This window comes from Leptodactylus fuscus, chromosome 1, assembly GCF_031893055.1.
Source record: "Leptodactylus fuscus isolate aLepFus1 chromosome 1, aLepFus1.hap2, whole genome shotgun sequence".
Lineage (NCBI taxonomy): Eukaryota > Metazoa > Chordata > Amphibia > Anura > Leptodactylidae > Leptodactylus > Leptodactylus fuscus.
Genome location: NC_134265.1, coordinates 53,372,996 through 53,399,958, shown reverse-complemented (window position 1 = coordinate 53,399,958; position 26,963 = coordinate 53,372,996). Strand labels below are relative to the sequence as shown.

Below are 26,963 nucleotides of genomic sequence, written 5' to 3'. Positions count from 1 at the left end.
TCTGCTAGGAGTCCCTGCCAGTCAATGACATACTGTTCCATACTATAATCACTACAGGACAATACATCTCTGGGAGTCACGAACTCCTAGCAGCATAGACAACTGGATTGCTAAGAGTCCCTCTACCTATACAATGTTCAGGACAGAAAATTTGGTGCATACATGGACATATTGTGTGTGCAGCTGCCCTGGAGCCAATGGAAAATTTGATGTGCTACTACCTAAGCTGGAAGTTTATAAGGCTGCGATCTATCATAACAGCATCTGCATTAGTAGAAAACTTGTGTAGGCCAATGATCGCACAACTATGCAAGTATCTATCTTATACTGCATGCAGGCAGGATTTTGTTCACATGTGACTGCCAGTATGTTGGAACGCAGCCTTGCACACAGAGTTTTTTGGCTCTGATTTTGACACTGAATCCACCTCAAAATCAGCCTCCAAAAAAAGCCTCCCAATAGAACTCTATGCACACGTTTATTTCTATAGCCCTATAGTCAGGGGATAATCGTACACATTAAGGAGAGTGTGTGCCTACACAGGCAGTACGGAGACTTACAAGTCATTCCTGCTCCGCTAGGGATTGTGGGTAAAAAATATGAAAATCTATTCTCCAGGATGTAATTAGGAGAACAGTGCCTCTGTATGCTGCCCTCTAGAGGGAAAGCAACCTTAACATCATGCATGACTCAGTTAATAAGCCTACTATCATGATGCGGATTTAATTGCCAAATTAGTATTTCTATTCCAAAAGGAACAGATTCCCAGCTATGGAAAGCACTGTTTCGGCCTATTGGGCTTCCTCAGCATAGCACAGGGATACTGATTTGGCAGAGTGAGAGACTATAGACCAGGATCAGGGGATAATCGTACACATTAGGGAGAGTGTGTGCCTACATAGGCAGTACGGAGACTTAGGGGGCGTTCACACTACCGTTGGTGTCCGTTATGAAGGTGTCCATTTAAAAGAAAAAAAACGGACACCTATCAAAACGGACATTAACGGACACTAACTGATGCTAACTGATGTTAATGTGTCCGTTTTTTTAACTGATCCATTTAATGAATCAGTTAAAAAAAACGGACACATTAGTATCAGTTAGCATCAGTTGGTGTCCGTTTTTTATACTGTCCGTTTTTTCTTTTTTGCTGTTTATGCTTTCTGAGCATGTGCAGAAAATAAACGGACAGAAAAAAACGGACTGTAACTGATGGCCATCAGTTACTGTTCGTTATATGTCCGTTGCCCATAGACCTCAATGTTAAAAAAAAAACGGACACTTTCTGTCCGTTTTTTCAAACGGACAAAAAAATCCTGCATGTGTGATTTCTCTGTCCGCTTGAAAAAACGGACATGGTTGTTAACGGACCCTTAAGGACACAAACGGACACAAACTGACAACAGATGAAATCCCATTGAAATGAATGGAAATTGTAACGGACACAGCTAGTGTCCGTTGCTAAAATCTTGAACGGACAGTAGCAACGGACACTGCAATCGGACACCAACGGTAGTGTGAACGCCCCCTTACAAGTCATTATATAGATTTGCATATAGCCCTATACACATGTCCACAGTTTTTATGGCCGTGTGTCCAGGCCGTAGAAAAGGACCACAAATTATGAAGCATGCCTTATTCTTGGCCACCTTTTCAGCACACACAAGTATAGAGGATCAAACAATTCTTTTTTTTTTTACCGATTCCTGATTGTGGATGACTTACTGACATGTTTGTGTCATTATTCTACATTATGGTCATATGCATGTAGGCCTTAATAGTATAAACTGCTCATATAATTGAATGGAATTTAGTATATGTAATGATAATAGGGCTCTGTATATATGAACCCCTTCCTACATCCACGATACTATTACAATGGACTTGGGGTCTTTAAAGATGGCGGTTACAAAAAACAGTGTTGTAAAATATAAAAAAAATCTACGAAAAATTTAAATCACCCCCGTTTCCCTAGAATTGAAATAAAAACAAATAAGCAAAAACAAACAGAAGCAGATCCCCGTGTCTGAAAACGCCCTTCCATGCCGCATGGGAAAAAAGAAATCAAAAATGCCAAATTGCTTTTTTTTCACCTTTTGCCTCTCATAAAAACTTTAATAAAAAGTGATCAATACATCAGAAATTTCCCAAAACAGTAATACTAAAAAGTACATCTGTCCCTGCAAAAAAAGACATCCTAGGCACCCCCATACACAACAATATAAAAAAGCTCCGGATGTCAGAAAATGGCAACTCCAGCAGTCCTATGTAAGTTAACATGTCAAACTAAAACTATGACTTACACAGAACTGCTGCCTCTCACTCCATGTAAGGCTGAGGCCCCATGTTGCGGAAACGCAGCTTTTTTTATTGAAGATTTTGTTGTGGTTTTTTGAGCCAAAGCCAGGAGTGGATTGAGCAGAAGGGACAAATATAAGAACTTCCTATATGTTTCCCATTCATTATGTAGCCATTCTTGGCTTTGGTTCAAAAAACGCAACAAAATCTGCAACAAAAAAAAAGCTGCATTTCCACAACGTGGGGCCTCAGCCTAAAGCATACTCTTCTGTTACACAGGGTTGCCTGTTTTATATGTAAAGGCAGCAGTCCTATGTAAGTAAAGTTAAAGGCAGTAGAATCTGCGTGGCCATTGCATTGGGTTCCAGGATTTTCAAGTTTTGCCTCTGATTTTTACTGCTTTATTCATTCAGTAATAGTACAGTAGTACAATAGTAGTGCCGTTATATGGGGCAATTCATTTGGTATGTCAGGGAGGAAAGATGTTCAGTTTTCAGAGGTGTCTATAGACTCCCATCATCCCATTGAAATACACTCAACCAAACCAAGTGTGCCAACCATGTACTATTGCCTGTTGTCTCTCTCCATGAGGCCCCATAATCTGCCATGATTTTTATATATTATGGGATCATAGAGTACAGGACATGTTTAGCACCATATCATGATGCAGATATTGGGAAAATGTATTAGGTTTGGTGTTTCCTACACCAGTGTTAATAAAGGCACCGAGTGATGTGTAGTTCTGGCCTCTCTGAGCCAGGCCCACCCCTCTTTACAACCCACTCTTCCCACATTTCCATCTTTGGTGCAAATAAAAATGCATTTTTGGTGCAAGAAAGGGCCATGTGACAATGATGCATTATATTAACATCCACCTATGCTAGAAAAATGGCGTAGATGTCTTGATAAAGTTGGCCCCAGAGTATTAAGGATCTGTAGCACCCGGATCTGTCATATAATCTTGTGTTTGAGGGTTTATTGCTTACACCATACATATTACCGTATGAAAAGACCCTAGAAAACAAACTGTGCCAATAAAATTCCACCTACAATGCATAGGTGACCATTATATTACACTGAAACCTATACACAGATATGGTGACCTACTTGATCTTCAGTACCATGACTTTATGTTTGGCAACAGCGTCTCAGACTTTATATATCTTAAGACAGAGAGGAACATAGGAAGAAGATCACTTACTATTCCACCCCATTCACTGGGTAAAGCATAGTAACAAAAATAAACAATGTTATGAGCTATAGAAACATTGTTACCATGAGAGCTTTTATACAATTACTCTGTCGGCGGGGTCTGGGTTTCTGAACCTTGTATACTATAAAATACCTCCGTAGAGGCAGACAAGTGTGCCACGGTTTTCACCGATGAGGGCGCTTCCAGGCATTATAAAACAAATGAGCACATTTAATTAGAGACTGAATCAATTACAGCAGAATATTGGCCCCTTTTGGCAAGAACACAAATAAAGTAATAGTTCAATTACCATGTAAAATCCACCACCTGCAATCCTAAAAATTAGAACTCACTGCCAAAGGAAATTCTGCTGATTTCAGTCCGCCGAATTAGCTCTAATCCCTTGATGTCGTGAATGTATGCAGAGCACGTCACACAACGACGTGGAATAGGTTTATGTGTAGACTGGGTCACATTTTTTTTATACTTTTGCAGCTCTGTTACTGTTATTAACCATAAATTTGTATATGCGGAGCTTAAGACAACTTTTACAATATTCAGATATAGTCGAGTTTCTAATTGAATTTGTTATTAGAAAAAAACTAACAAGTATTAAACAAAATGCACCAGAAAATTGATGCAATATCCACAAGAAAAGGAGGATGCACAGTCCTTCAATGGAGTTTCATACAATGCAGTTTGAATATTATACAGTGTCATAGATATAAGGATCACAGAGGGTGCAATTGCTGCCAGACCCCATAGCCAGGAGGGCCCTCAGGCCCACTCAACAAATACTGATCCGGCAGAGCATTCCTGAATTTTTCTGCTTGATCATAGAGAGGACTGTGCCACACAGCTATAGCTTCACAATACTCTTTATCCCCTTCCTACACTAATCCCTATGCCCAGGGCAACCATGAAGTCTGGAGTGGTGAATAACCTTGGACTTCAGGTATGCACATTAACCCTTCCATTGCCTCATGTGGGAATCCTTACATTAACCCTTTCGCTACTCTAGAATATGAGAGCTTCTTAATCGTCTTACTGCCCAAGACCAGCAGGGATTCTGCAACAGACCAGCAGTTATAATGACATTAGCCCCTTCACTGCTATCAAGTATACTGAAATTAACTCCTTTACTGTCCTAGACCATGAGGAATCCTTCTCCTGCCTCCTTTTCTTTGACACTGGAATCTACCCCCTTACTGTCCTAGACCAGGCACAGTATATTATTTATTTAACGTGTTTAGTTATTGCCCAGCTTAAAGAGAACATGCTGAGGTTGCTACACTCCTCACTAACTGCTAAGGCTTAGAAGAAACATATGGAGTTTTTACGTATATATTGTATATTGTGTAATTGTGGCATATCCCACCCCATAGTCCACCCCATAAAGGTATTCGTCCCTAGAAACAATGAAATATAGGAGCAATTGGAAGTGCATTAGAGTGGCGCACCAAGCAGTATGCACTTTGCTTGTTAATGTATAAGCTCAGGTATAGTGGAGAATAGGGGGTCATTATTTGATTCCTTAATGGGGTTATCCAGTTTTTAAAAAACGTGGGCAAAAAAAACCTGAATGCAGCAATACAACACACTTGCTAATATATATCCTGTTTAAATTCAGCATCATTTATTGACTTATGTTTAATTCATTGATCTCAGCTGTGATGTTTTGTTTGCATGCTCCCTGTGAACAGTGCAACCAACAAATGAAATGTCACATCAGCACGAGACCTTAGATGTGGGAGTGTTTTATTACCTGTGATTTCATTGCAGAGAGTGAGAGCAGGTAGATGAATCATGGGAAATGTAGTTTGTCCGCAGATTCACTGCATGTATATAACACTGATACAAGGAGCAGCAAGTAAAATAAAGCCAAGCAAAGGCTGCAGAAAAGGAGTCTATGCCCTACCATAAACTAAATGTATCCTCCCATATTGAATCATTGAAATTATAATTCCATTATTATCAAACCTACGAAAACAAGGCCACGTGGTTATAATGGATCGCAAACATCTTATATATGCCCAAGGATCTTAAAGGACAGGGCCACATATAGCTTATGAGGTAGACATCATTCATTCTACAATCATTCAGCAAGCAAAGCTTTTACAAAAATCCTCCCATCTTGTTCCTTATCTATAAAGGAACTTTACAAAGCATTTTCTACTTCTGATAAACTAAGAAGTTTGTGTTCTGCAGTTTTACCCTAAATGTCTTTGTTATGTTAAAAGAATTTTTGAAGCAGAATTTGACAGCGGATGTGGGTTGTGTAATTACGGCACTTGCCAAGTCGCTGAATTCCCTGCTCGATTGTTATTGTCACAGTACAGCCTACACCTTGTCACATATTTCTATATACATAATACCCTCTCTCCAACTAAGTGCTTCATCAAAAACTTACTGCTAAAACACTCTAAAGATTCATTTATTCTGCTTCAATTTAGTTTTGTTTACAACCCGACTTGAGATCAACTTGCTCCAACTGATGGTGTATTATTTTATGGGTTGGGGGCATTAACACAGGTATGTTAGGTTAGATTTGTTCTTAGACCTCCCTGAGGGTTTGTTCACATGATAAAATTAGACATGCTGAAATATTCAGCTTCAGAAATATGAAGCAGAATTTTCTGCTTAACCAAATTCTGCCATGGAATCTGTGGAATCCACCATGAAATTTGAAAATTCGGCACAAGCAAGGTGGAATTTTTCTGCCTCCCATTCACTTCAATGGGCGTTATCAGGGAGAATCCACCTAAAGACCGAGCCATGACGCTCCTACACCCCATTGAAATGAGAGGTAAATTTCAGGCAGAATTTGGAGGTGATTTTGAGGCTCAATCTGCTCCCAATTCAGCCATGGGAACATACCCTAAAGTTACTCAGGTCTATCATCAGAATATTCTAAAACCACTTTCTCCATTTATAAATAGGGGGCAGAATTTAGCAAGACTGGTGTTGTACTGAAGTGGGATGTGCATGAAGTTGTCATACTGGCTGGGCCAGTGATATACCCGTCTAATGGCAGTCCTTGGACCCCAACCAATGTAATATTTGCTATCTACCCAGTTGATAGTTAATAAAAGTTTCTTGCGGGAATATTCGTTTAAGTCAAGCTAAAGGTTAAATTAATAGAGGCAAAGTAAAAGAACCAGTAGATTAGATGACAACTTATATACTCAGGATAATTTTTAGAGGAAGCATTAAATATTTCCAGTTTGGAGTTTTAAATGAAAATTTTCAGATACTCTTCTACACATGAATTACTAACTTAGAGATGAGCGAACAGTGTTCGGATCAGCCGATCCGAACAGCACGCTTCCATAGAAATGAATGGAAGCATCTGTGACGCCGGCCGGCCGCCGGCAAAGTCAGCGTCACAGGTGCTTCCATTCATTTCTATGGGTGCGTGCTGTACGGATCGGCTGATCCGAACAGTGTTCGCTCATCTCTACTAACTATAGTTATAAATGTGAGGTTCTTAGCACACAGTTTGGAAAATTGTGTGAGCCCATCTGCCACGTCATAGCGACCTCATTCAGATTCAGCGGTGGAGTCTCCTGCAGACGCTAGTGTGAATCCAACCTTATTGTTGTACTGTACCACACTTCCTATTTAGGTTATAGGACCTGGACCAGTATTTAGGGCTCATGTCATGGCCACGTGCGGCCGCCCTAACTCTGTTGACTCAATCCAGTTTGAGGTTTTGTTTTTCAAAGTGAATACAAAACGGAGAAGTATAAAGACATGCCATTATGAGATTTTTAATCTTCGCCTCTGGGAAGAGAATCTAGTATTAGCCGCAGTATTAGGTTGGATTAAATAGATCAGTTTCATCTTCTGTGTGAGCACTGGCAATGTGAAAGATATCAGAACTGGGCAAACGGTATAGAAGAGTGACAAAAGATGCCGAGTCAGTTCACAGAAGTTTTGTCTATTGCTTGTCTGGCACCGGAGATGTCATTTGTAGAGAGAATCAACTATAAAAAGACAATTAAAGCAAACAAAAGAAAATGATGTCGGCAATAACCGTGGGATGAGAGCGGAGTCGTGTGAGTGGGATGTACTATACACAGCACTAATATTAGAGGAATAGATAGCGTTCATGAAAACTAAGCTGTAAAGCGCATTTAATACAGAGGCTGGTTTGCCGGTTCGCTGTTATGCTCATATGTATTCTCCTTATCAGAACAAACAGCTGTTAGCGGGAAGGTTCTCGTGTGACAGTACAATCTATTACTGCCGATGACATCCACAGCCATACCTCTGTTACTAGACTCACAGCCAGGAGACCATTGGAGGGAGGCAAGGAACGCAGGATGATATTACTTAGTACTTCGTGCAATGCTTTGCCTGGTAGGGGCATAGTAAAAATAAATAAGGAGCTCACATTTGTTTTTGTTTTTTTTTAATCCTCTTTTTTAATGGAACCAACCTATGATACTTATGTCTTAAAGAGGTTTCCCGAGTTTCCAGGGACTCTCACAGATCAGCTGGTTGTATTGGCAGCAGCGCTTTACAGATCATGTGACATCACGTTCATCACTCACACAGCCTGATCACAGTTCAGTCTCATTTAAGCATTAATATACAGTAGAGTGCTTGGTAAGTACTGAAGAGAACACAGACTCTTGAAACAAGAGTGTTGGACCCCTGATGATCTTTAAAGAAGACCTTTCATGTCCTCATAGATATATGGTATTATGTACCGCTAGAAAGCCGACAGGGTTCTGAATTCAGGTATACATCCCAGTGCCCCCCTGACAGTACTATACTATGGAAGAGTACTGTCAGAGGGGGCGTTCCTCATACTCCAGTGATGACACTAGACTGTAAGGCTGATAGTGGGGATATATTGTTGCTGAAATTAACGTCACCGATATCTACAGCACCAGGGAACATACTGGGAAAGCTGACTGTGCACTGAATTATCACTCTCCTTTCTGCAGTCTTACAGTGTTGGAGTCTTGGGTTCGAATCCTACCAAGGACAACATCTGCAAGGCGTTTTTATGTTCTCCCCATGTTTGTGAGGGTTTTCTCTGGGTACTCTGGTTAAATCCCACACTCCAAAGACATACTGATAGGGAAAGTAGATTGTGAGCCCTAAATCGGACAGTAACTGACAATGTCTGTAAAACGCTGCAGAATATGAGGACGCTATACAAGTAAGCATTAAAAAAAATCTATGCCTCCTCAGATTGGCTGCAGTGATAGGGCTGTAGAAATGACCCCATCATGATGGGTGCAGTACATGTACAGGTGTGTTAGGCTTTTCTACTTGTGACTAAATGCTGTACGAAAATGCAACCTCAGAGTCCATAGATATGTCCTATGGTTCATGGGTCACTTTTGGACAGCCGGACATTACTACTTTGCTATGACTATTCAGTAACTGAATTTCCTTGTTCCTTGCAGGCAGCATAGTGTATCTGGGAATGATGGCTGGAGCGTTCTTCTGGGGAGGCCTAGCTGATAAAGTAGGACGGAAGCAATCTCTCCTGATCTGCATGTCTGTCAATGGATTTTTCGCCTTCCTTTCCTCATTTGTCCAAGGATATGGATTATTTCTACTCTGTCGATTACTTTCTGGATTTGGGTAAAACAAAATTTCTTTTTTAAATGTTTTTGCTTACAACTTTAAACAGTTTCTCAACTAATCTCATATATAAAAAAAGAGAAAAACGCATAAGATGATTTCAGTCTACACTCCAATGGAAATCACTAGAGCAAGCTTTGTGCAGATCTTGTCATTGGAGTCAAAGAGGTTTTCTGAATGACAGACATTGATGAACATATTGCTAGGATATCACTGATGGCCTACGATGGTCTGACCAAGAGGAAATATAGCTGTATGGTATGGTATACCAGCGATCAGCCAAATGTCTAGCGATCAAGAATTTATGGCTTGAGCGATCAGTATGCCAATATTCTGTTATGGGCCAACCAATATAACAGAGGAACCCTTCACCATTCTGTCTCTTATACCAGATATAGATCACTTGGAGTCTTATGTAGCTTTCAAAGTTGGCATTCTGTGCAGTACTAGAGTTTTCTCTTGAATGATAGCAGTATCAGAAGAGCTCTCTTATTCCCGATGTAGAAGAGCTTAGAAAAGTTGCAGTTGTATGTCTGTTCGAGCAGCCTATCCCTCTCCATAGACTTCTATGTAAAAACTATCTCATCTTGATAAATGAAAATGGAAACATATTACAAAGTTTCATATAGTCATCTATATTATTTGTTATTATTCGTGGTACGTTTTAAGAACAATATGGACATTACTTTCTTGATACAGGGTTGGGTGCATAATCCAGGAGGAAGTAACAATATTACTTTGTAACATATAAGAAAAGAAGACATAGAACAAAATGCTGTGTTTCACACTTGTTTATATTTAATTGAACAGTTCAGATGGAGTCTGTCAGTAAGAAAATCAGTATGAAAATAATGATCTTATCTTGTAAGGTGGCTTCTACGCTATCCAAAGATGCCTTTCTTATTCTGCATTGCAGCTCTAGTTCAATAAATATCAGTGTTTTAGTCTTAAGAAAATTAGCTGAAAAGGGCTGTAGGGTCATGTCCTCAACTGCCTGGGCTTCACTCTCCGCTCTAGATAATGGCCCCTAACTTCAGCCCAGCTCCACTCCCCATTACTTGAGTGACATCTTCCACTTTGTCGCACTTTTTCTGCAGTTAGAGATGGTCCTCTAGAGAGGAGATCGAAGCCCAGGAGAGGACTCAGCCCTAAAGTTCTTTTCAGCTAATTTGCCTAGGAATAAAATGTTGATTTTCAAGAAAATGGAGCTGCAATCTGTAGTAGGGAAGTTTGGAAAGTTTATACGCTGTCCTCCAAGGTACGGTCATTTGTTTGTTACCTTTGTTTCAGATAGGAGACTCCCTTTACTGTACACAATCCAAAGCAATGCTCGTGTACTTGGTATATCTTAGTATGTGTTGTTTCACATGTATGGCCTTTCGCCTGGTATTATGGTAGTTGGGTGAAAGTTCCTGAAGAAGAAAGAACACACAATAGTTCTAGTGTGATCCTATAGGATTGACCATTGATTCGGAGAGTCATTGTTCATTCAGCCTCTTTACAAAGCAGTCCCATAGAAGTGAGTATGGTTGCCTTACCATGCACAACTGAGTGTCCAGGAGCACCGCTGTACCGGAAATAACTCTTGAGTGGCCATGACACTGAACCAACGTCTTCATTCTTTGGATGATCTGAGGCTGAAGAGATGAGCGATCATAAAGCATTTGCGTATCCTAGCCATATGAAATCATTTTATTATATAGAAATACTCCTTTAACTACAATATGTTTACCACACCATGTGAGAAAGTTGCCTCTGACAAACCTCCTTTTCAATGCAATCTTTGTTCATGACTTTTTTGTGCAAAGATGTTGTTTCTCTGACTTTTGTCTGAACACAGGATTCACGGTGATCTGCAGTAAGGCAACTTTGTGGGAGGCAGAGAATGCCCCTCATATAGCCTGGTGTTTTTTATTGCATAAGCCCATACAAATCTGTCCAGACTTGTTGATATGTACAGATGCCTACTTTAGCATGTTCATCTTACATATATATAACTTTTGCACTTGCTTCAAAGTGCAAAAACAAATTGTCTGGGCAATTGCTTTCCTCTGACTAGGCGAGCTCACAGCCCGGACACCAGGACGCCATGCCTCATGCTTTCTCCCTTAGTGCTTCCTCTTCTCCGACTGTGTGTACATGGTCCGCCAGAGAGTGCGGTTACCTGGAGCAGCTGTGTCTTAAACATTAGAGAGAGCCTTGTGGCGAACAAATACACCTGAAATGCCGACCATGGCACAGGTGACCCCTGTTGTATAGCATCCGGGTGTAGATATACTGTAAGTGCCACATGAAATTACCATAAAGCCAATACATTCCCATTACATGACGGCTGCTCACTAATGAATATATTGATAAGTGACTTCCTACGGAAGGCTATTGATCGTATATGGTTTTAATTAAATGGAGTCATTGATTGTGATATGTCGGGCTGAGGTATGTGATAGTTTAGTTAGACAGAAATGACAATAAATCTGCACAGCGTCCAATGTTTCTACATGATTCAATAGTCGGCTTATTTTTAGACCATGGCAGGCGGTTTGTGTCATTGGGTTGTATGCTAGCATTGCTGTCTGCTGGACAGAAAGGGAAGTAACATTTTATTACATAGTTTCAGTGGTGTGATGTGTAGTCAATGCAAAAAGCCGATAGATGTTACTATGGACTGCTAAATACATTTTATTAACCCTAATAAATATCCCCCTGAATTGTTAATGGACCATTGAAACAAAGCACATATCCAACACAGCCCTACTGTATACCTTTATAGGCTGTTTCTTTAAAGGGATTCTACCATTAAAAACTTCTTTTCCTTGCTTATACGTAGGAATAGAATTAAGAAAGGCTATTCTTCTTCTACCTTTAGATGTCTTCTTCGCCCCTCCCGCTTACGCGAGCATGCGCAGTATGCTCCTGTAGTTCAATGGAGTACAGAGCGTACTGCGCATGCTCACGTAAGCTTCCACAAAAACATGGCCGCCGGCATGTGCATTCGGCTCTGCCTGGGGCCCGATGGAAGAGCCAACTGCGCAGGAGTACAAGTGTAACCCCAGCACCGGAAGAAGACGCGTGAAGAGGACGTTCCAGAAGAAGATGGAGGTGGCACTGGAGAGTTCTCTCGCAGCACTGGGGACGTCCCCAGTACTGTTTGAGCGCTGAGGCCCGCCCCCAGTGCTGCGAGAGAACTCATTTGCATACTGACGGAAAACGGAATTTTAACTAGACGGCAGGGTGAAGAGGACATCTAAGAGTAGGAGAAGAATAGCCTTTATTAAGGCTATTACGACGTGTCAATGAGAGAAAAAAAAAGTTTTTAATGATAGAATCCCTTTAAGGATCTCTCCACCCCAGTGATAAAACTTACACCAGCTTTACAAATGTTCCTGTTCTCTGAGGGGTATTGTTTATTGGCAGCAGTTTGTGCTTCAGAGCAGCTCTTCTTAGTGCAGTCATACACCGCCATCAGAACAGACTATGGAGACTAGTCTACAGTCATAGGGTCACCCACCTGGATAAAAGTACTGTAGTCAGTTTCTTGCATCCCACCCTCTACTGTTTCCAGCCTAAGGATCTGTATAAAAAAAAAGTCAGCACATGGATGACACACTGCATTTTATCAGTTTTTCACATATTCATTGTTATGTAGTGCTGAAAAATAAAAAAGATGGTAATTTTTTAGGTGCAATTCGTATGATTTGTGAGAAAGCAGCCTTGTGTATATTATGCTTAGGCTGAGTTCACACAGAGTTTTTTGATCAGGAATTTGGTCAGGAATCCTGTCTGTTACCGAATAGCAATTCCCCACATGCTCTACTGCAGCTCCATTGAAAGTCCTCCTTACTGTAGAGAGTGACATCCCGGTCAAACCCCCATCCATCGGTAAACTTAGGAGGGGTTTGCACAGTGAGGTAGATAAACTGAAACAATGTAACTTTTAGATAGCGTAAAGTTAGATTAGACATTCTCAATCTGTACCACAATTTCCAAAGTGCCTGATGCCGTTTGAAAATGTGGCATATTTTTACATGGTCTAGTCTAAATTTACACCACTTATTAGTGTACTTAGTTTTCCACAAAATTTGGCGCATTAGGCAAAACTTTGGCACAAGTTCCAAAATTTTGGTGCAGTTTCTGGCTCCCAGTTTAGCATATTACCACATCCTTTTCCAACAAACCCCACCCACATGTCGTACGAGGTTCATAAGCTGTTAGAAAGTTTCTAAAACACATCGAAAAATTTTTTTGGTGCAAATGCCATCAGAATTTTGGTACATATTTATTAGTTTATCTGCCCCGTTGTACTTATCCTCAAAAATGCAAGAAAAAACACACTGGGGAGATAAATTAAAGCTGTCTCAATTTTAGTTAGAAACTTTTAGTAAATTTAGACAGTCTTAAATTGCACTTGATTTTCCAAAGTGTCTAATTGTTATGGTCTGGGGATCCTTGACCACGGACTGGCCCCTGACTGATAACTTCTCAGTACAGTACTGGAAAAACACACCAAAAGAAAACAAAATCGGAAGTATGAGCGGTTTGGACTTCTAGTGTGGATCCTCCTACACCCTGCCTCGCACAACTAGAAGTAGCCGTGGGCCCGACTAACTTGCCTAAATGGGCACGAGCACAGCCGGAGAAGTAGCTAACCTACCAAGGGAAATAGAGCCCTGTCTAGCTTCACGTTTACGAAGGAGAGGCAGATACAGAACAAGCCCCCCACGGATGTCCAGATGCGGACTAACGGTGAACATGAGTAATGCAAAGCATAGGGAGAAAATAAACGTGAAACACAGAATAACTGAACTTAAGCAAAGGATAGGAAAAAACAGAACTTAGGATCACACACAAAAAAACCCTACCAAAATTCCAAACTTCCAAACAGAAAAATACCTAGGGCTCGCTGCGCCCGGAACACTATGTCTGGATACAAGCTCAATACTTAACGAACCAGTCCTGTGTGAACAGGAGAAAGAAACTGGATGGGCTGGGATGCAGATGGTAGCAGCTTCAGACAACAGACCATTACTGGAGAACAGGAACAGACGTTTAAGACCGGCATCAGACAGCATGTACAACAGCCTTACATAGTAAGAGAAGGCCTCGCCAATGGCCTGTCAAGTATTCAGCACTGCAGAGAACTTAACCTCTTCAGAGGCCAAGACACACCAGGCACTGATCCACCAGGCCACTCACCACGTTATCCACGCCCGAGTGCCAGAGCAGAAACAGCATGTCTGGTGTGAACATTCCCCTGCCGTGCATCAGGTGATTCACGCGCTGAATGCTGTCCGGACACTCTGCGCCTGAACCTAACAGGCCGAGACTGCTGAGACTGGGTCATAACACTAATGCTGTTTGGCATAAAAATTTAGCATAAAAATTTAGATGAAATTTTGGTGCAACTTCTAAAATTTTGGCACAATTTTTGGCTCAGGGTCAAAAATAAACAGCACACAGAAAGCAAGGTGTAAAATATGTACATCTGTTTTGTATGCAAATAATGGCAGAATTCTGGTGCATATTTATCTCTCTGTTGATTCATTACATGACATTATTTCGACCCAGATCTCCAAATCTACTGTTTCTAGTACTGAAGAGATTCTGGTTTCCTACTGCTACCTGTAGAGGGAGCTCATTGTATATGGTTGTATACACCCCTTTTTTGACCTAATCTGAAGCTATATAAAGCAGTGTGCACCAAGCTTCCCTAGTGGTAGTTCTTTCTGAGTCACACACACAGATGATGCATGTTCTGTATCACATTTGTGAGTGATAGCCTAATATTACATCTATCACAGAGGGTTATGGGTAAAATACTTGGCACACGATCAATGTGATCTTCTAGATTGTCACAAAACTTGAGGACTGATTTTCTCCCCAAATAATTAATTGCAATCATAGCTGTCACGTAATATTGGATCTTCCCTGTGATTTATGATGTGGAGATCTACTTTATTGTGTCTGTCAGCCTCGAAAATACCAATTTTTCATGTTTTAGGTAATGGGATTTTGGACAGGTGATAAATAACACAGAATTCTTTATCAATATTAATCTACAAACACTTGAATTATTTTTCTAATGGTTTAAGCTGGTATGTCCGCAAGGAATGTACATGAATTTCTATAGTGATACTGTATTACTGCTTTACTATACTACTACAGTCCTATGAAAAAGTTTGGGCACCCCTATTAATCTTAATCATTTTTTGTTCTAAATATTTTGGTGTTTGCAACAGCCATTTCAGTTTGATATATCTAATAACTGATGGACACAGTAATATTTCAGGATTGAAATGAGGTTTATTGTACTAACAGAAAATGTGCAATATGCATTAAACCAAAATTTGACCGGTGCAAAAGTATGGGCACCCTTATCATTTTATTGATTTGAATTCCCCTAACTACTTTTTACTGACTTACTGAAGCACAAAATTGGTTTTGTAACCTCAGTGAGCTTTGAACTTCATAGCCAGATGTATCCAATCATAAGAAAAGGTATTTAAGGTGGCCAATTGCAAGTTGATCTCCTATTTGAATCTCCTCTGAAGAGTGGCATCATGGGCTACTCAAAACAACTCTCAAATGATCTGAAAACAAAGATTGTTCAACATAGTTGTTCAGGGGAAGGATACAAAAAGTTGTCTCAGAGATTTAACCTGTCAGTTTCCACTGTGAGGAACATAGTAAGGAAATGGAAGACCACAGGGACAGTTCTTGTTAAGCCCAGAAGCGGCAGGCCAAGAAAAATATCAGAAAGGCAGAGAAGAAGAATGGTGAGAACAGTCAAGGACAATCCACAGACCACCTCCAAAGAGCTGCAGCATCATCTTGCTGCAGATGGTGTCACTGTGCATCGGTCAACTATACAGCGCACTTTGCACAAATAGAAGCTGTATGGGAGAGTGATGAGAAAGAAGCCGTTTCTGCACGTACGCCACAAATAGAGTTGCCTGAGGTATGAAAAAGCACATTTGGACAAGGCAGCTTCATTTTGGAAACAAAAATTGAGTTGTTTGGTTATAAAAAAAAAGGCGTTATGCATGGCGTCCAAAAAGAAACAGCATTCCAAGAAAAACACATGCTACCCACTGTAAAATTTGGTGGAGGTTCCATCATGCTTTGGGGCTGTGTGGCCAATGCCGGCATCGGGAATCTTGTTAAAGTTGAGAGTCGCATGGATTCCACTCAGTATCAGCAGATTCTTGAGAATAATGTTCAAGAATCAGTGACGAAGTTGAAGTTACGCCGGGGATGGATATTTCAGCAAGACAATGATCCAAAACACCGCTCCAAATCCTCAGGCATTCATGCAGAGGAACAATTACAATGTTCTGGAATGGCCATCCCAGTCCCCAGACCTGAATATCATTGAACATCTGTGGGATGATTTGAAGCGGGCTGTCCATGCTCGGCGACCATCTAACTTAACTGAACTTGAATTGTTTTGTAAAGAGGAATGGTCCAAAATACCTTTATCCAGGATCCAGGAACTGATTAAAAGCTACAGGAAGCGACTAGAGGCTGTTATCTTTGCAAAAGGAGGATCTACTAAATATTAATGTCACTTTTCTGTTGAGGTGCCCATATTTTTGCACCGGTCAAATTTTGGTTTAATGCATATTGCACATTTTCTGTTAGTACAATAAACCTCATTTCAATCCTGAAATATTACTGTGTCCATCAGTTATTAGATATATCAAACTGAAATGGCTGTTATAAACACCAAAATATTTAGAACTAAAAATGATTAAGATTAATAGGGGTGCCCAAACTTTTTCATAGGACTGTATATCATACACTATATCAATTTACAATGTATGTACAAAGTATGCTTAGGATAAGTATACATGGTGGCCTTCCACCTCAAATTCCACTTCAAATACCAGCCCTGTAGGACTGATGGTGGAAAGCCAATGGAAAGCCAATGCAGAGCTGTAAATACATTGGGATACAATGGGGCTAATCGTGAGCCTTGTGCCAGGGGTTTTGCTGATGAATCAGCCATGGAGTCCACAGCAGGATCGAGCATGCCGAGAAATAGAAGTGTCCGTCACTGGATCTTATTGATAACAATGCAGATTCCGACAGATTCTGAATGGTTTTGGAAGCCAATTCTGAGGTTGAATCCGCCTCAAAATCAGCTCTTTATTCCTCCTTCTGAACCTGGCCTTACTGTACCTACAACAGGGTAGACTCTCTGTAATTAAGGTATTGTGGAGCAAATTTATTAAGACTAGGCCTCTTTAGGAAACTGTCTGAAGTCTTGGCGCAAGAATGGAAATCTACTCTGGGTAGGAACTGGTGTGGATTTCTATTCTAACTCAAGCAAGGAAACACCCGACCCTATTACCACCCCCAACACCCACATTTACAGAATGAGGCAGATGAGGCACAGACTTGCACAAAGAAAGTTTGAGATTTCTGTTCTAGGTATGGAGAGGGCATACAGAGGGGATGGCATTGACCTGCCATATTTATCATAATTTGTACCAAACACCTGGCATAACTGATGGTAGAAATCTATGCCAGTTATGAACTGGCGTAGATTTCCCCTGTAGGCACACAGCCCGGTGGATGGTGAGGCTTATTTATGAGGAGGTGTGCACCTTGTTATAAATGATGTGCACCTTCCTTTGGTTCAAGGGTTATGAAGATTGGTTCTAACAGCACCAGTCTTCATCAACCTGTCCTGATGTATTTTCTTAAGATATTTAAAGTAAAGCTTTTGAAGCATAAAAATAAAACAAACCTTACCAAGAATTACAACAATGCGTTCACTAGTCCAGCTGATGGCCAGTAACCCTTTCAGCTACATTTTTCTCTGCAGCCTCTGTTATTTGGCTATATACCGACCGTCTGATGCTTTTTACTTTAAGGGTTAATGATCCCCTGAAAGAGTAGGGGGCATGTCTGACGTCACAAATCTCAATAAACAGAGCAAGGAGAAAGGTTTTCGACACTTGGACTCCCAGACATAAAAAGTGTTGTGATAGGGATCTATGAGCCTCGTTGTTCCATGGGGTGTCATACCCCACCCTGCCTCCATGACTGGTATGCCATTGTGTAGCATACATTTGGCCAGAAGTGTCTAAAATTGTACCAAACTGATGGTCCGGTATGTCACTGTGATAATCTTGCCACATCTAGTTCTCTGTTTTTTCTAAATTTAGTATTAATAAATCTACTCGAATGTAACTAGCCGTCAGACCACAATTCACACATTGATTTTGTAATGTTTCCAGGATCGGTGGAGCCCTTCCGACTGCATTTTCTTACTTTTCGGAAGTCCTTGCAAGAGAAAAGCGAGGAGAACATCTGAGTTGGTTGTGTATGTTTTGGATGATTGGAGGAATATATGCTTCTGCCATGGCATGGGCCATAATTCCACATTATGGTAAGTGGTATTTGTATTTCTAATGCTTTAGCAAGAGCTACATTCAATGTGATGAAACTTCAAAACTAAAGACACGGTGACCCAAGCTTATTATTAGGGTTATGATTTGACATGGCACATTTTTGATGCAATGTGGAGCATCTTTGGCACAGCGTGGCACATCTCTGGTGCAATGTAGCATGCTCAACATGTGGGTTTGGATACTCAGAAGAGGTGGTGTGGCATAAATGTGCCACCTTATCTCAAAAATGCGCTATAATAGTGTCAAAGAATTCTGGTTCAGAGTAGGCCAAATAAAGAGACATTCCAAAGATACACCAGATTTATCATCCAGTGTAAGCCACCATGAATTTTCAGACTGCCTAAGTTTATAGTGTCTAACCAACAGTAAATCTGGGCCATTGTGATCATATTTCTGGTAGAACTTGACTACAATGACATTCTATATTTCATTGATGTATTTTTTACTTTTTCATAGTTGTTCAATTAATAGTGTAGGAAGTGTAGTGAAGGACCTGTCAAAACGGACAAAAATAGGACGTGACATTTTTTGAATGGACTATTGAAATGGACCATCAAAAAAATTTGGTCATCTAAATGCGATGAACTTATGTACATACAGTGAATTTAAGTAGGCTCTTTCACTACTTCCAGCAAGTCCAGTTCTTTATATCATTTAATAGTCGCTTCTCCACTGATTCTGGCAGAGTTGGAATTTTTTCTCTAGCCCCCCACCATTCCCGAGTAATCAATGCTGTTAATTTTGGTGCCTAACATACTATTTAGGCTCTGTACTGTCAGGAGGGCAGTGTCAGGCAGGAGAAGACAAGGGGTGTGATTCTGAACTCTGACACTGGCTGCCTCTGATTGGAGCTCTGAATCACACCCTCTGCCTGACACCGCCCCTTCTGACATTACAGAGCTTAAATAGCACATTAGGCACCAAAACTAACTGTACTTGTTGCTCAAGAATAGTAGAGGCAAGAGACAAGATTCCAACTGTGTTAGGATCAGTGGTGCGATGACTATAAACAGATGCTAAGAACTTCAATAGGGGGAGGTGGTGAAAGGTCCTCTTTAAGCTGAGGCCCCATGTTGAGGAAGTACAGCTATTCCTGCTGCAGATTTTGCTGCTTTTTTTGGACCAAATTCAGGAGTGGGTTCAGGAGAAGGGAGAGCAATAAGAGCTTCCTATATATTTCCTATTCCTTTTGTAGCCACTCCTAGGTTTGGCTCCAAAAATTTGTTGCAAAAATTTGCAACAACAAAAAGCTGCATTTCTGCAATGTGGGGCTTTAACCTTAAAGGGATTCAACCTCTTTTTTTGTGGATAAGACGTCAGAATAGCCTTTAGAAAGGCTATTCGTCTCTTACCTTTAGATGTGATCTCCACCGCGCCATTCCTTAGAAATACTGGTTTTTACTGGTATACAAATTAGTTCTCTGGCAGCGATGGGGGTGGGCCCCAGTGCTGAAAATGCGATGGGACCGTCACCACTGCAGCTTGAGAACACGATCCTGCGACGCCTCTATCTTCGGCTGGATCCTCCCCTTCTCTGTCGTCTTCCTCCTGCGTCACCTCCGACGCCTGCGTAGTTGGCTCTGCCAGTGAGACAAAAGCAGAGCTGAGAGCGAATGCTGGCCGGCGGCCATTTTTGGGAGGCTGCTCCTGCATTGAACTACAAGAGCAAAAGCGGCCTCCCAAAAATGGCCACCGGCCGGCATGCGCAGTCAGCTCTACTGGTGTCTCACTGGCAGAGCTAACTGCACAGGCGTCGGAGGTTGCAGAGAAGGGGAGGATCCAGCTGAAGATAGAGGAGTCGCAGGATCGTGTTCTTGAGCAGCAGTGGGGACGCCCCTATCTCATTTTCAGCGCTGGGGCCCACCCCTATCGCTGCCAGAGAACTAATTTGCATACCGGTAAAAACCAGTTTTTCTAAGGAACCGCGCGGCAGAGATTACATCTAAAGGTAAGAGACAAATAGCCTTTCTAAAGGCTATTCCGACGTCTTATCCACAAGAGGTTTTAATGATAGAATCCCTTTAATGTGATGGCCATAAAGAAAATGGCCGTGACGTGGCCTATTTTCACTGTTGCTTTAATATAGGCTTCACACTGTTTTTCCGAGATAATTTTTTTAGAATCAGCCATGACGTCAATAGTCTGCATTTTGATGCCTGTTTTTTGCCTTTTGCGTTTTTTTTAATCACACAAAATTTTGCTCAGTATTTTTTCTGGCATTTAAATTCCCTTTCCTAATGAAATGAATTGGAAAGTGCCCGAGAAAAGGATATAATCAGGCCATGCTGCGTTATAAAAAAAAGTATAAAAACGCTGTTTCTAAGGTTATTCATAAAAAAAGTTTGCATGAATCCAGCCTCAAGGACCAGATTATATGGTCTGCAGAAGTAAGAGCTTTAGTTTTATTTGCTTCATTATATGCAGGATTGATTTTCTATGGTGGCAAAATGGACAATTGCCCAGAGCTCCAATCATATTTAGCGGTGTATGGCGGTATTATGTAGAAATTGAATTGCACTATTATGTGTGCTCTTTAGAGAGGAACTTTCAGTTCATCTTACCAATCTTCTCTCCAATGGAAAGTGTCCACACCATATCTAAGCTAAAACTTTACACCATTTAACAGCAAGAAAGTAATAAATTCACTACATTCCTGAGATTATGTCTGAATATAAGAAACATGACCAAATTTCTAACATTTTGCACCTTATTCACGTTGTTGTTGCAAAATAATATATTCAGTAATATATGATAGATACATGTATATGCTGCACATGGGGCAACATGGTGGCTCAGTGTTTAGCACTGCAGTCTTGCAGTGTTGGAGTCCTCGGTTTGAATCCTGCCAAGGACAACATCTGCAAAGGAGTTTGTAAGTTCTCCTTGTGTTTGTGTGGATTTCCTCCCATATTCCAAAGACATACTGATAGGGGAAAATGTACATCAGAAAAAAGAAAACAATATGCCATAGCGATATTATAAACTGAATTAGCTAAGGCCACAAGAGTTACATCCATTGGGGTTTGTAAGCTGTTTTTGCCATGGCTTTCAGCAGCAATTCTCTCGTCGGCTGGCCTGGTTTTCAACCTTTGCATTGCAAAACCATTATCGAACACACAGCAAATGTTGACATGCGACGAGTTCAGAATCCATAGACCACGACAATTTGTGCTTCTGATTTTTTTCCTGCAGTTTGTTGATGTTATTTATTAAGGCTATGCCCCACGTTGCAGAAAGCTGCAATTTTTGTTGCAGATTTTGTTGCTTTTTTGAATCTTTGACAACAGACAAATATGAATAGCCTCCATTTACTAACATTGAATTTAAATGGGTTGTACAGACAAATATGGGCAGCCTTTTTAGCTTTTAAATCAGCCCGGGGGCATTGAAAAAAAATGTAAAAAATTCATACTTACCTGTCCCCGATACTCCACTGTCCTTCAGGGGCATCCCAGTTCTTCTGCTGAACGGGCCTCTTTCGGAGTTCCAAACGTGACCACTGAGACCAATCAGTGATGGCACGCAATGTCACTACTTGTGACAACATGGGTCCTCTTCCTGAAGCCTGCTGAGGCTGCTGATTGGTCTCAGCAGTCACGTGACTGCTGAAGCCAATCAGTGGCTCCAGCAGAACTCTGCAAGAGACCCAGGAGAAGCTGCCAGAACAGAAGAACCTGGAGGACACTGGAGCACCGTGGAAAGGTGAGTATGCATTTTTTTAAAAAATTTCAATGCCCCTGGCTGATTTAAAAGTTAAAAGGGCTGTCCATTTTTGTCTGGACAACCCTTTTATGGCTCACTCCCCACGTTGTGGAAACACAACTTTTTTTTCTTGCAGATTTTGGTGTGTTTTTTGAACCAAAGCCAGGAGTTGATTGAGCAGAAGGTAGAAGTATAAGACCTTCCGATATATTTCCCATTCCTTTTGTAGCCATTCTTGGCTTTGGCTCAAAAAACTGCAGCAAAATCTGCAACAAAAAAACCTGCATTTCCGCAACGTGGGGCCTTAGCCTTAATGCTGGCGTGGGACGTCTGTTGAAAAAAACAGGCATCACACGGCCATTTATTTCTGTCGTCCTCAAGGCAGCCTAAGCACTTCCTATGTATTTGCTGTTCCTCTTGTAGCCACTCCTGGGTTTGGCTCAAAAAAAACGAAGCAAAATCTGGAACATAAAAAGCAGCTTTTCTGAAATGTGGGGCCTCAGCCTCAACCTCTTCCACTACAATACTGCTGTACATCACAGTAGGTTAGCCATAAGTGCATCTTATCTCTGCTAGCTCTTCCAGGCAGCACATGAGCAGAACATCAGTGAGGCCCACAGCAAGGTGAGTATTGCGCATGCACCAGTCTAGTAGATTTCATTGCCTGTTATAGGTCACATTCCATTACTGTATATTACGCTATGTTTGATACTGGTGGACTATATCTGTTCGTACTATCCCAGTATGACAGAAGAGCAAGGATACGGGGTTTGCAAAATTTGCTATTCACATTAGTATGTTATGAAAAATTATGTTTTGTGTGTTCATCAAAATGGCGGACCCAGCAGTAAATTTTGATGTGGAATAAAACCAATGCGATATGTAAAGTTTAATACAACTTTCTTGCCGTCTGATGATTCTTGTTTTCATGACTTTATGCTCAATTTAATTTACTCAGTTGCAAAAATGCCACTGGTAGCCTACAGGAAGGGAAATTAATGGAAAAGCACCAAATGTTTCCTAGCGAAAAAAGGTAATAAGAAAGTTAAACGTCCAGATTGTTAAGCCCAAAGTGAAATGAAAAATGTTGGGCAGATGTTTTATTAAAGAAAAAAAATAACATTCTGGGAAATGCATTTAAGAGATGCTTATCAAAAAATGTGAGGGAAATGTGAACAGCATGAAAATATTATTATACATGTGTTTACTGACTGATCTATAGCGCCTGCTGTGAGGGAAATCTCTGAGGTTTACAGGCACTGTATATATTATATCGGAACGAAGGCTTAAAGGAGTTGTCCAGGAATTTGTAATTTATGACCTATCCTTAGGGGGGGGCATACATATCTGATTGGTGGAGGGCGATCCTGCATGGATTAGCTTTTTGGGGCTATTTCCAGAGCCCATACCATACATAACATAGGGTCAAAAGTAGTTTGCTGTGTTCCTTGTATAGTAACGGGATGCTTGGTACTGCAGCTCAGTTCCTATTGGCTGCAATAGGAGCTGAGCTGCAACACCATGTCCGGCCGCCAGGACTGCTGTCACACAATGCCTCACTTTGCCTCCCTGCATTTCCCCCAACTAAACTAAATGTGTCTGAGTTGACTGACAGCTCCCTCATCCTCCTCTCCCACATGTGTGTACATGTACTGTCTCCTATGTGTGTGTACATGTACTGTCATCGGTGTGCGTGTGTACATTTACTGTCTCCTATGTGTATGTGTACATGTTCTGTCTTGTGTGTGTGTGTGTGTACATGTTCTGTCTTGTGTGGGTGTGTACATGTAGTGCATTCTGTGTATGTGTACATGATCTGTCTTCTGTGTGTGTATATATACACAGATGTGTATGCAGAAGACAGAACATGTGTGCGTGCGCATGTGCACACACACACACACACACATACACACACGACAGTACATGTACACACAGACATAAAAGAAAGAACATATACACCTGCACATAGAAAACAGCACTTGAACACATAGACACACACATATACATGTTTACCTCCAGGTACAGGTTATGTCTTCTGAATAGATATATTCCCACTCAGCCCACTCAGGTTCTACCTCCTAAGGGCCCACACAAACTTGGAGTCAGCCCTGACGGCCAGTAAACAAGGGCTGGAGGGAACTGATTCTGGCACTGTGTTGTGTATATTACAGATGTCAGAAGGGACCATGTACAGCTGATCATCACAGGAGCTGTCGACCCCCTGCCATCAGATATTTATGGCCTATCCTAAAGACATGTAGAAGGAAAATGTCTGTGTACACCGAACACAGTAGTATATGATAAATAAGATAGATGGCAGGGTGATCAAAAACAGTTCTCCATGGTCTCCATAATGGCTGACCAGTTACAACTTCCTGTCTCAGTTTATAGAAAGAGCCACCTTTCTTTATTAGTTGGGTGTAGAAAGATGGATCATGTTGGTCAGTTTTGACAAACATAAATCTAGGTTTGTCCTATAAAGCACTGATGAAAATATTAAAACTTAACATTTAATGATAACTTAGATAAAACTTATAATAAAACAGTAATCACCAAAGGCCGTTATACACCAACCAGAATAAATAATCTCCTTATCCCCCTAAACATCAATAGGTTATGGTAATAAAAAATAGGTAGATCTTACCATGTCAGATGGGGGGATAGAGTACCAAATACCTTGTCAGATGTAGCACATAGTCTCTGTTCTGCCCCTCAACAAATCGACCCCATCACTCCAAGTGACTCCCGCCATAACAAGGGCAGTACCAAACTTTATCCTTACACAGCACACCATAACAATCCTTTTTTCTGGTTGTTATACAATTTTTTTTTAATTTCAATTGTGAGCCCCATATAGGGCTCACAATGTACGCTTTTTCTTACCAGTATGTCTTTTGGAGTAAGGGAGGAAATCCACACAACCATGGGGAGGATACAGGGCCGGCTCCAGGTTTTTATGGGCCCTTGGGCAACAGAGCCTCAGTGGGCCCCCTTGTAAAGGAGGCGGGGGGAGTCGAGACACTGTGCGTCGTAGATGAAGCAAGTGACGTCATGCAGGAGTGTGGCGTCACCAACGCCATACCTCCCAATTTTTAAAGAGAAGAAAGAGGAGCAAAATGTGCGCTTTGCGCGCCGCGGCAAATTTGGCTCCACCCACTTTTGTTGATTCCACCCATTCTCATTCATTTATCATGTGCTCCCACACAGTACAATCCTCCTACAGTCACCCGTAAATTATATGTCCCCCCTCCATCTCTCCCCCAGTTTCATATACACCCTTCCTCTGCCCCCAGTTTCATGTCTCCCCTCCATCTCTGTCCCCAGTTTCATCACGTTCTCCCCCTTCATCTGCCCACAGTTTCATGTCCCCTGTCTCTGCCCCAGTGTCATGCTGTTCCACCCCCCCATCTGCCCCAGTGTCATGCTGTTCCCCCCTCCCCTTCATTTGCCCCCCAGTTTCATTGGGCCCCCTCCATCTTTGTCCCCAGTTTCATGCCGTTCTCTCCCCACCACCTTCATGTTCCCCAGTGTCATGCCGTTCCCCCCTCCCCTTCATTTGCCCCCCAGTTTCATGGGCCCCCTTCATTATGTTCCACCTTTATATTTAATACAAAACAAACACTTATACTCACCTTCCATCACTCACCTTCCATCGATCCCCCGACGCTCCTCTCTCCAATCACATACGCGATTAAAGCAGGAGCTGTGAGTTCAGCTCCTGCTTAGCTGCGGCCCGGCTTGCGTGTGTATGCGTGATGACGTCATCGCGCCTACACACGCAAGCCGGGCCGGAGCTTTAAAGTAGGAGCTGAACTCACAGCTCCTGCTTTAATCGCGTATGTATTCCAGCTCATCGGCGGACGGACGCCGATGAGCTGAAATCTTGACAGGCAAGTGCCGGGGGGCCCCCAGAGGCTCTGTGGGCCCCGGCACTTGCCCGACTATGCCGTGCGCTGACGCCGGCCCTGGGAGGATATACAAACTTCTTACTGATGTTGTCCTTGGCAGAATTTGAACTCAGAAGTCCAGGCTGCAGTGCTAACCACTGAGCCACCGTGTTGCCCCCGTGACTACTGATTTTGTCTCACTTTTTTATTATAAGTTTTATCTGAGGTATCATTAAATGTTAAGTTTTAATATTTTCATCATTGCTTTATATGATTTTCAATGATGGGATAAATCCCACAAAAATGGAAGAACCAGCGCTGATTCAGTAAAAATGTATTAATTAAAGAATAACACACTACGCTTTTTGGACGAAACAGTGCCCCTTTTTCAAGTGTACAAAATTGAGATACAGTTTCAATAGAGCTTGCCTGGCAGAGCAAATCTTCGCTGCATTTTTTATTCCTTGTACTCATCCTAGCACCTGAATTCAGCACAGATATTATCATGCAAAATGAAATGTCATATAGAGTCTCTTAATATGGGCAATATCATGACACGGTAGGCCTAGTCCTTCCACCTACTCAACCACGATATTTACCTGAAAGAAGACTCGACACACAGAGATGGATTAAATTGGCCACAGCAGCCATTTTATTAACAAGCAAACAGTTAACAAATGTATAGATAACCACCAAATATAAGCCTAACTATCCTTGAGATCTTAACCTTATCTCCTAGGCTAAGGAGGTCCTCGAGGCCTACAGTCTGGCCCATAACCCCAAAATGAGTAATTTACCTCCAGCCGTGCACCCAGCTCAGAGGCACCAATACACCTTTCCCAGGTGAAAGGAAACTCATAATTA

At 41.5% G+C, this 26,963-nt stretch overlaps 1 protein-coding gene across 1 annotated transcript in view; it reads left to right on the top strand.

The window, feature by feature from the left end:
- Positions 1 to 26,963, top strand: part of SV2C (synaptic vesicle glycoprotein 2C) — a 143,563-nt gene that overhangs the window by 48,902 nt on the left and 67,698 nt on the right. The window contains exons 3-4 of the mRNA XM_075270604.1: positions 8,914 to 9,094; positions 18,337 to 18,488. Of these exons, the coding sequence (XP_075126705.1) occupies positions 8,914 to 9,094; positions 18,337 to 18,488 (333 nt within the window). The remainder of the gene's footprint in view (positions 1 to 8,913; positions 9,095 to 18,336; positions 18,489 to 26,963) is intronic.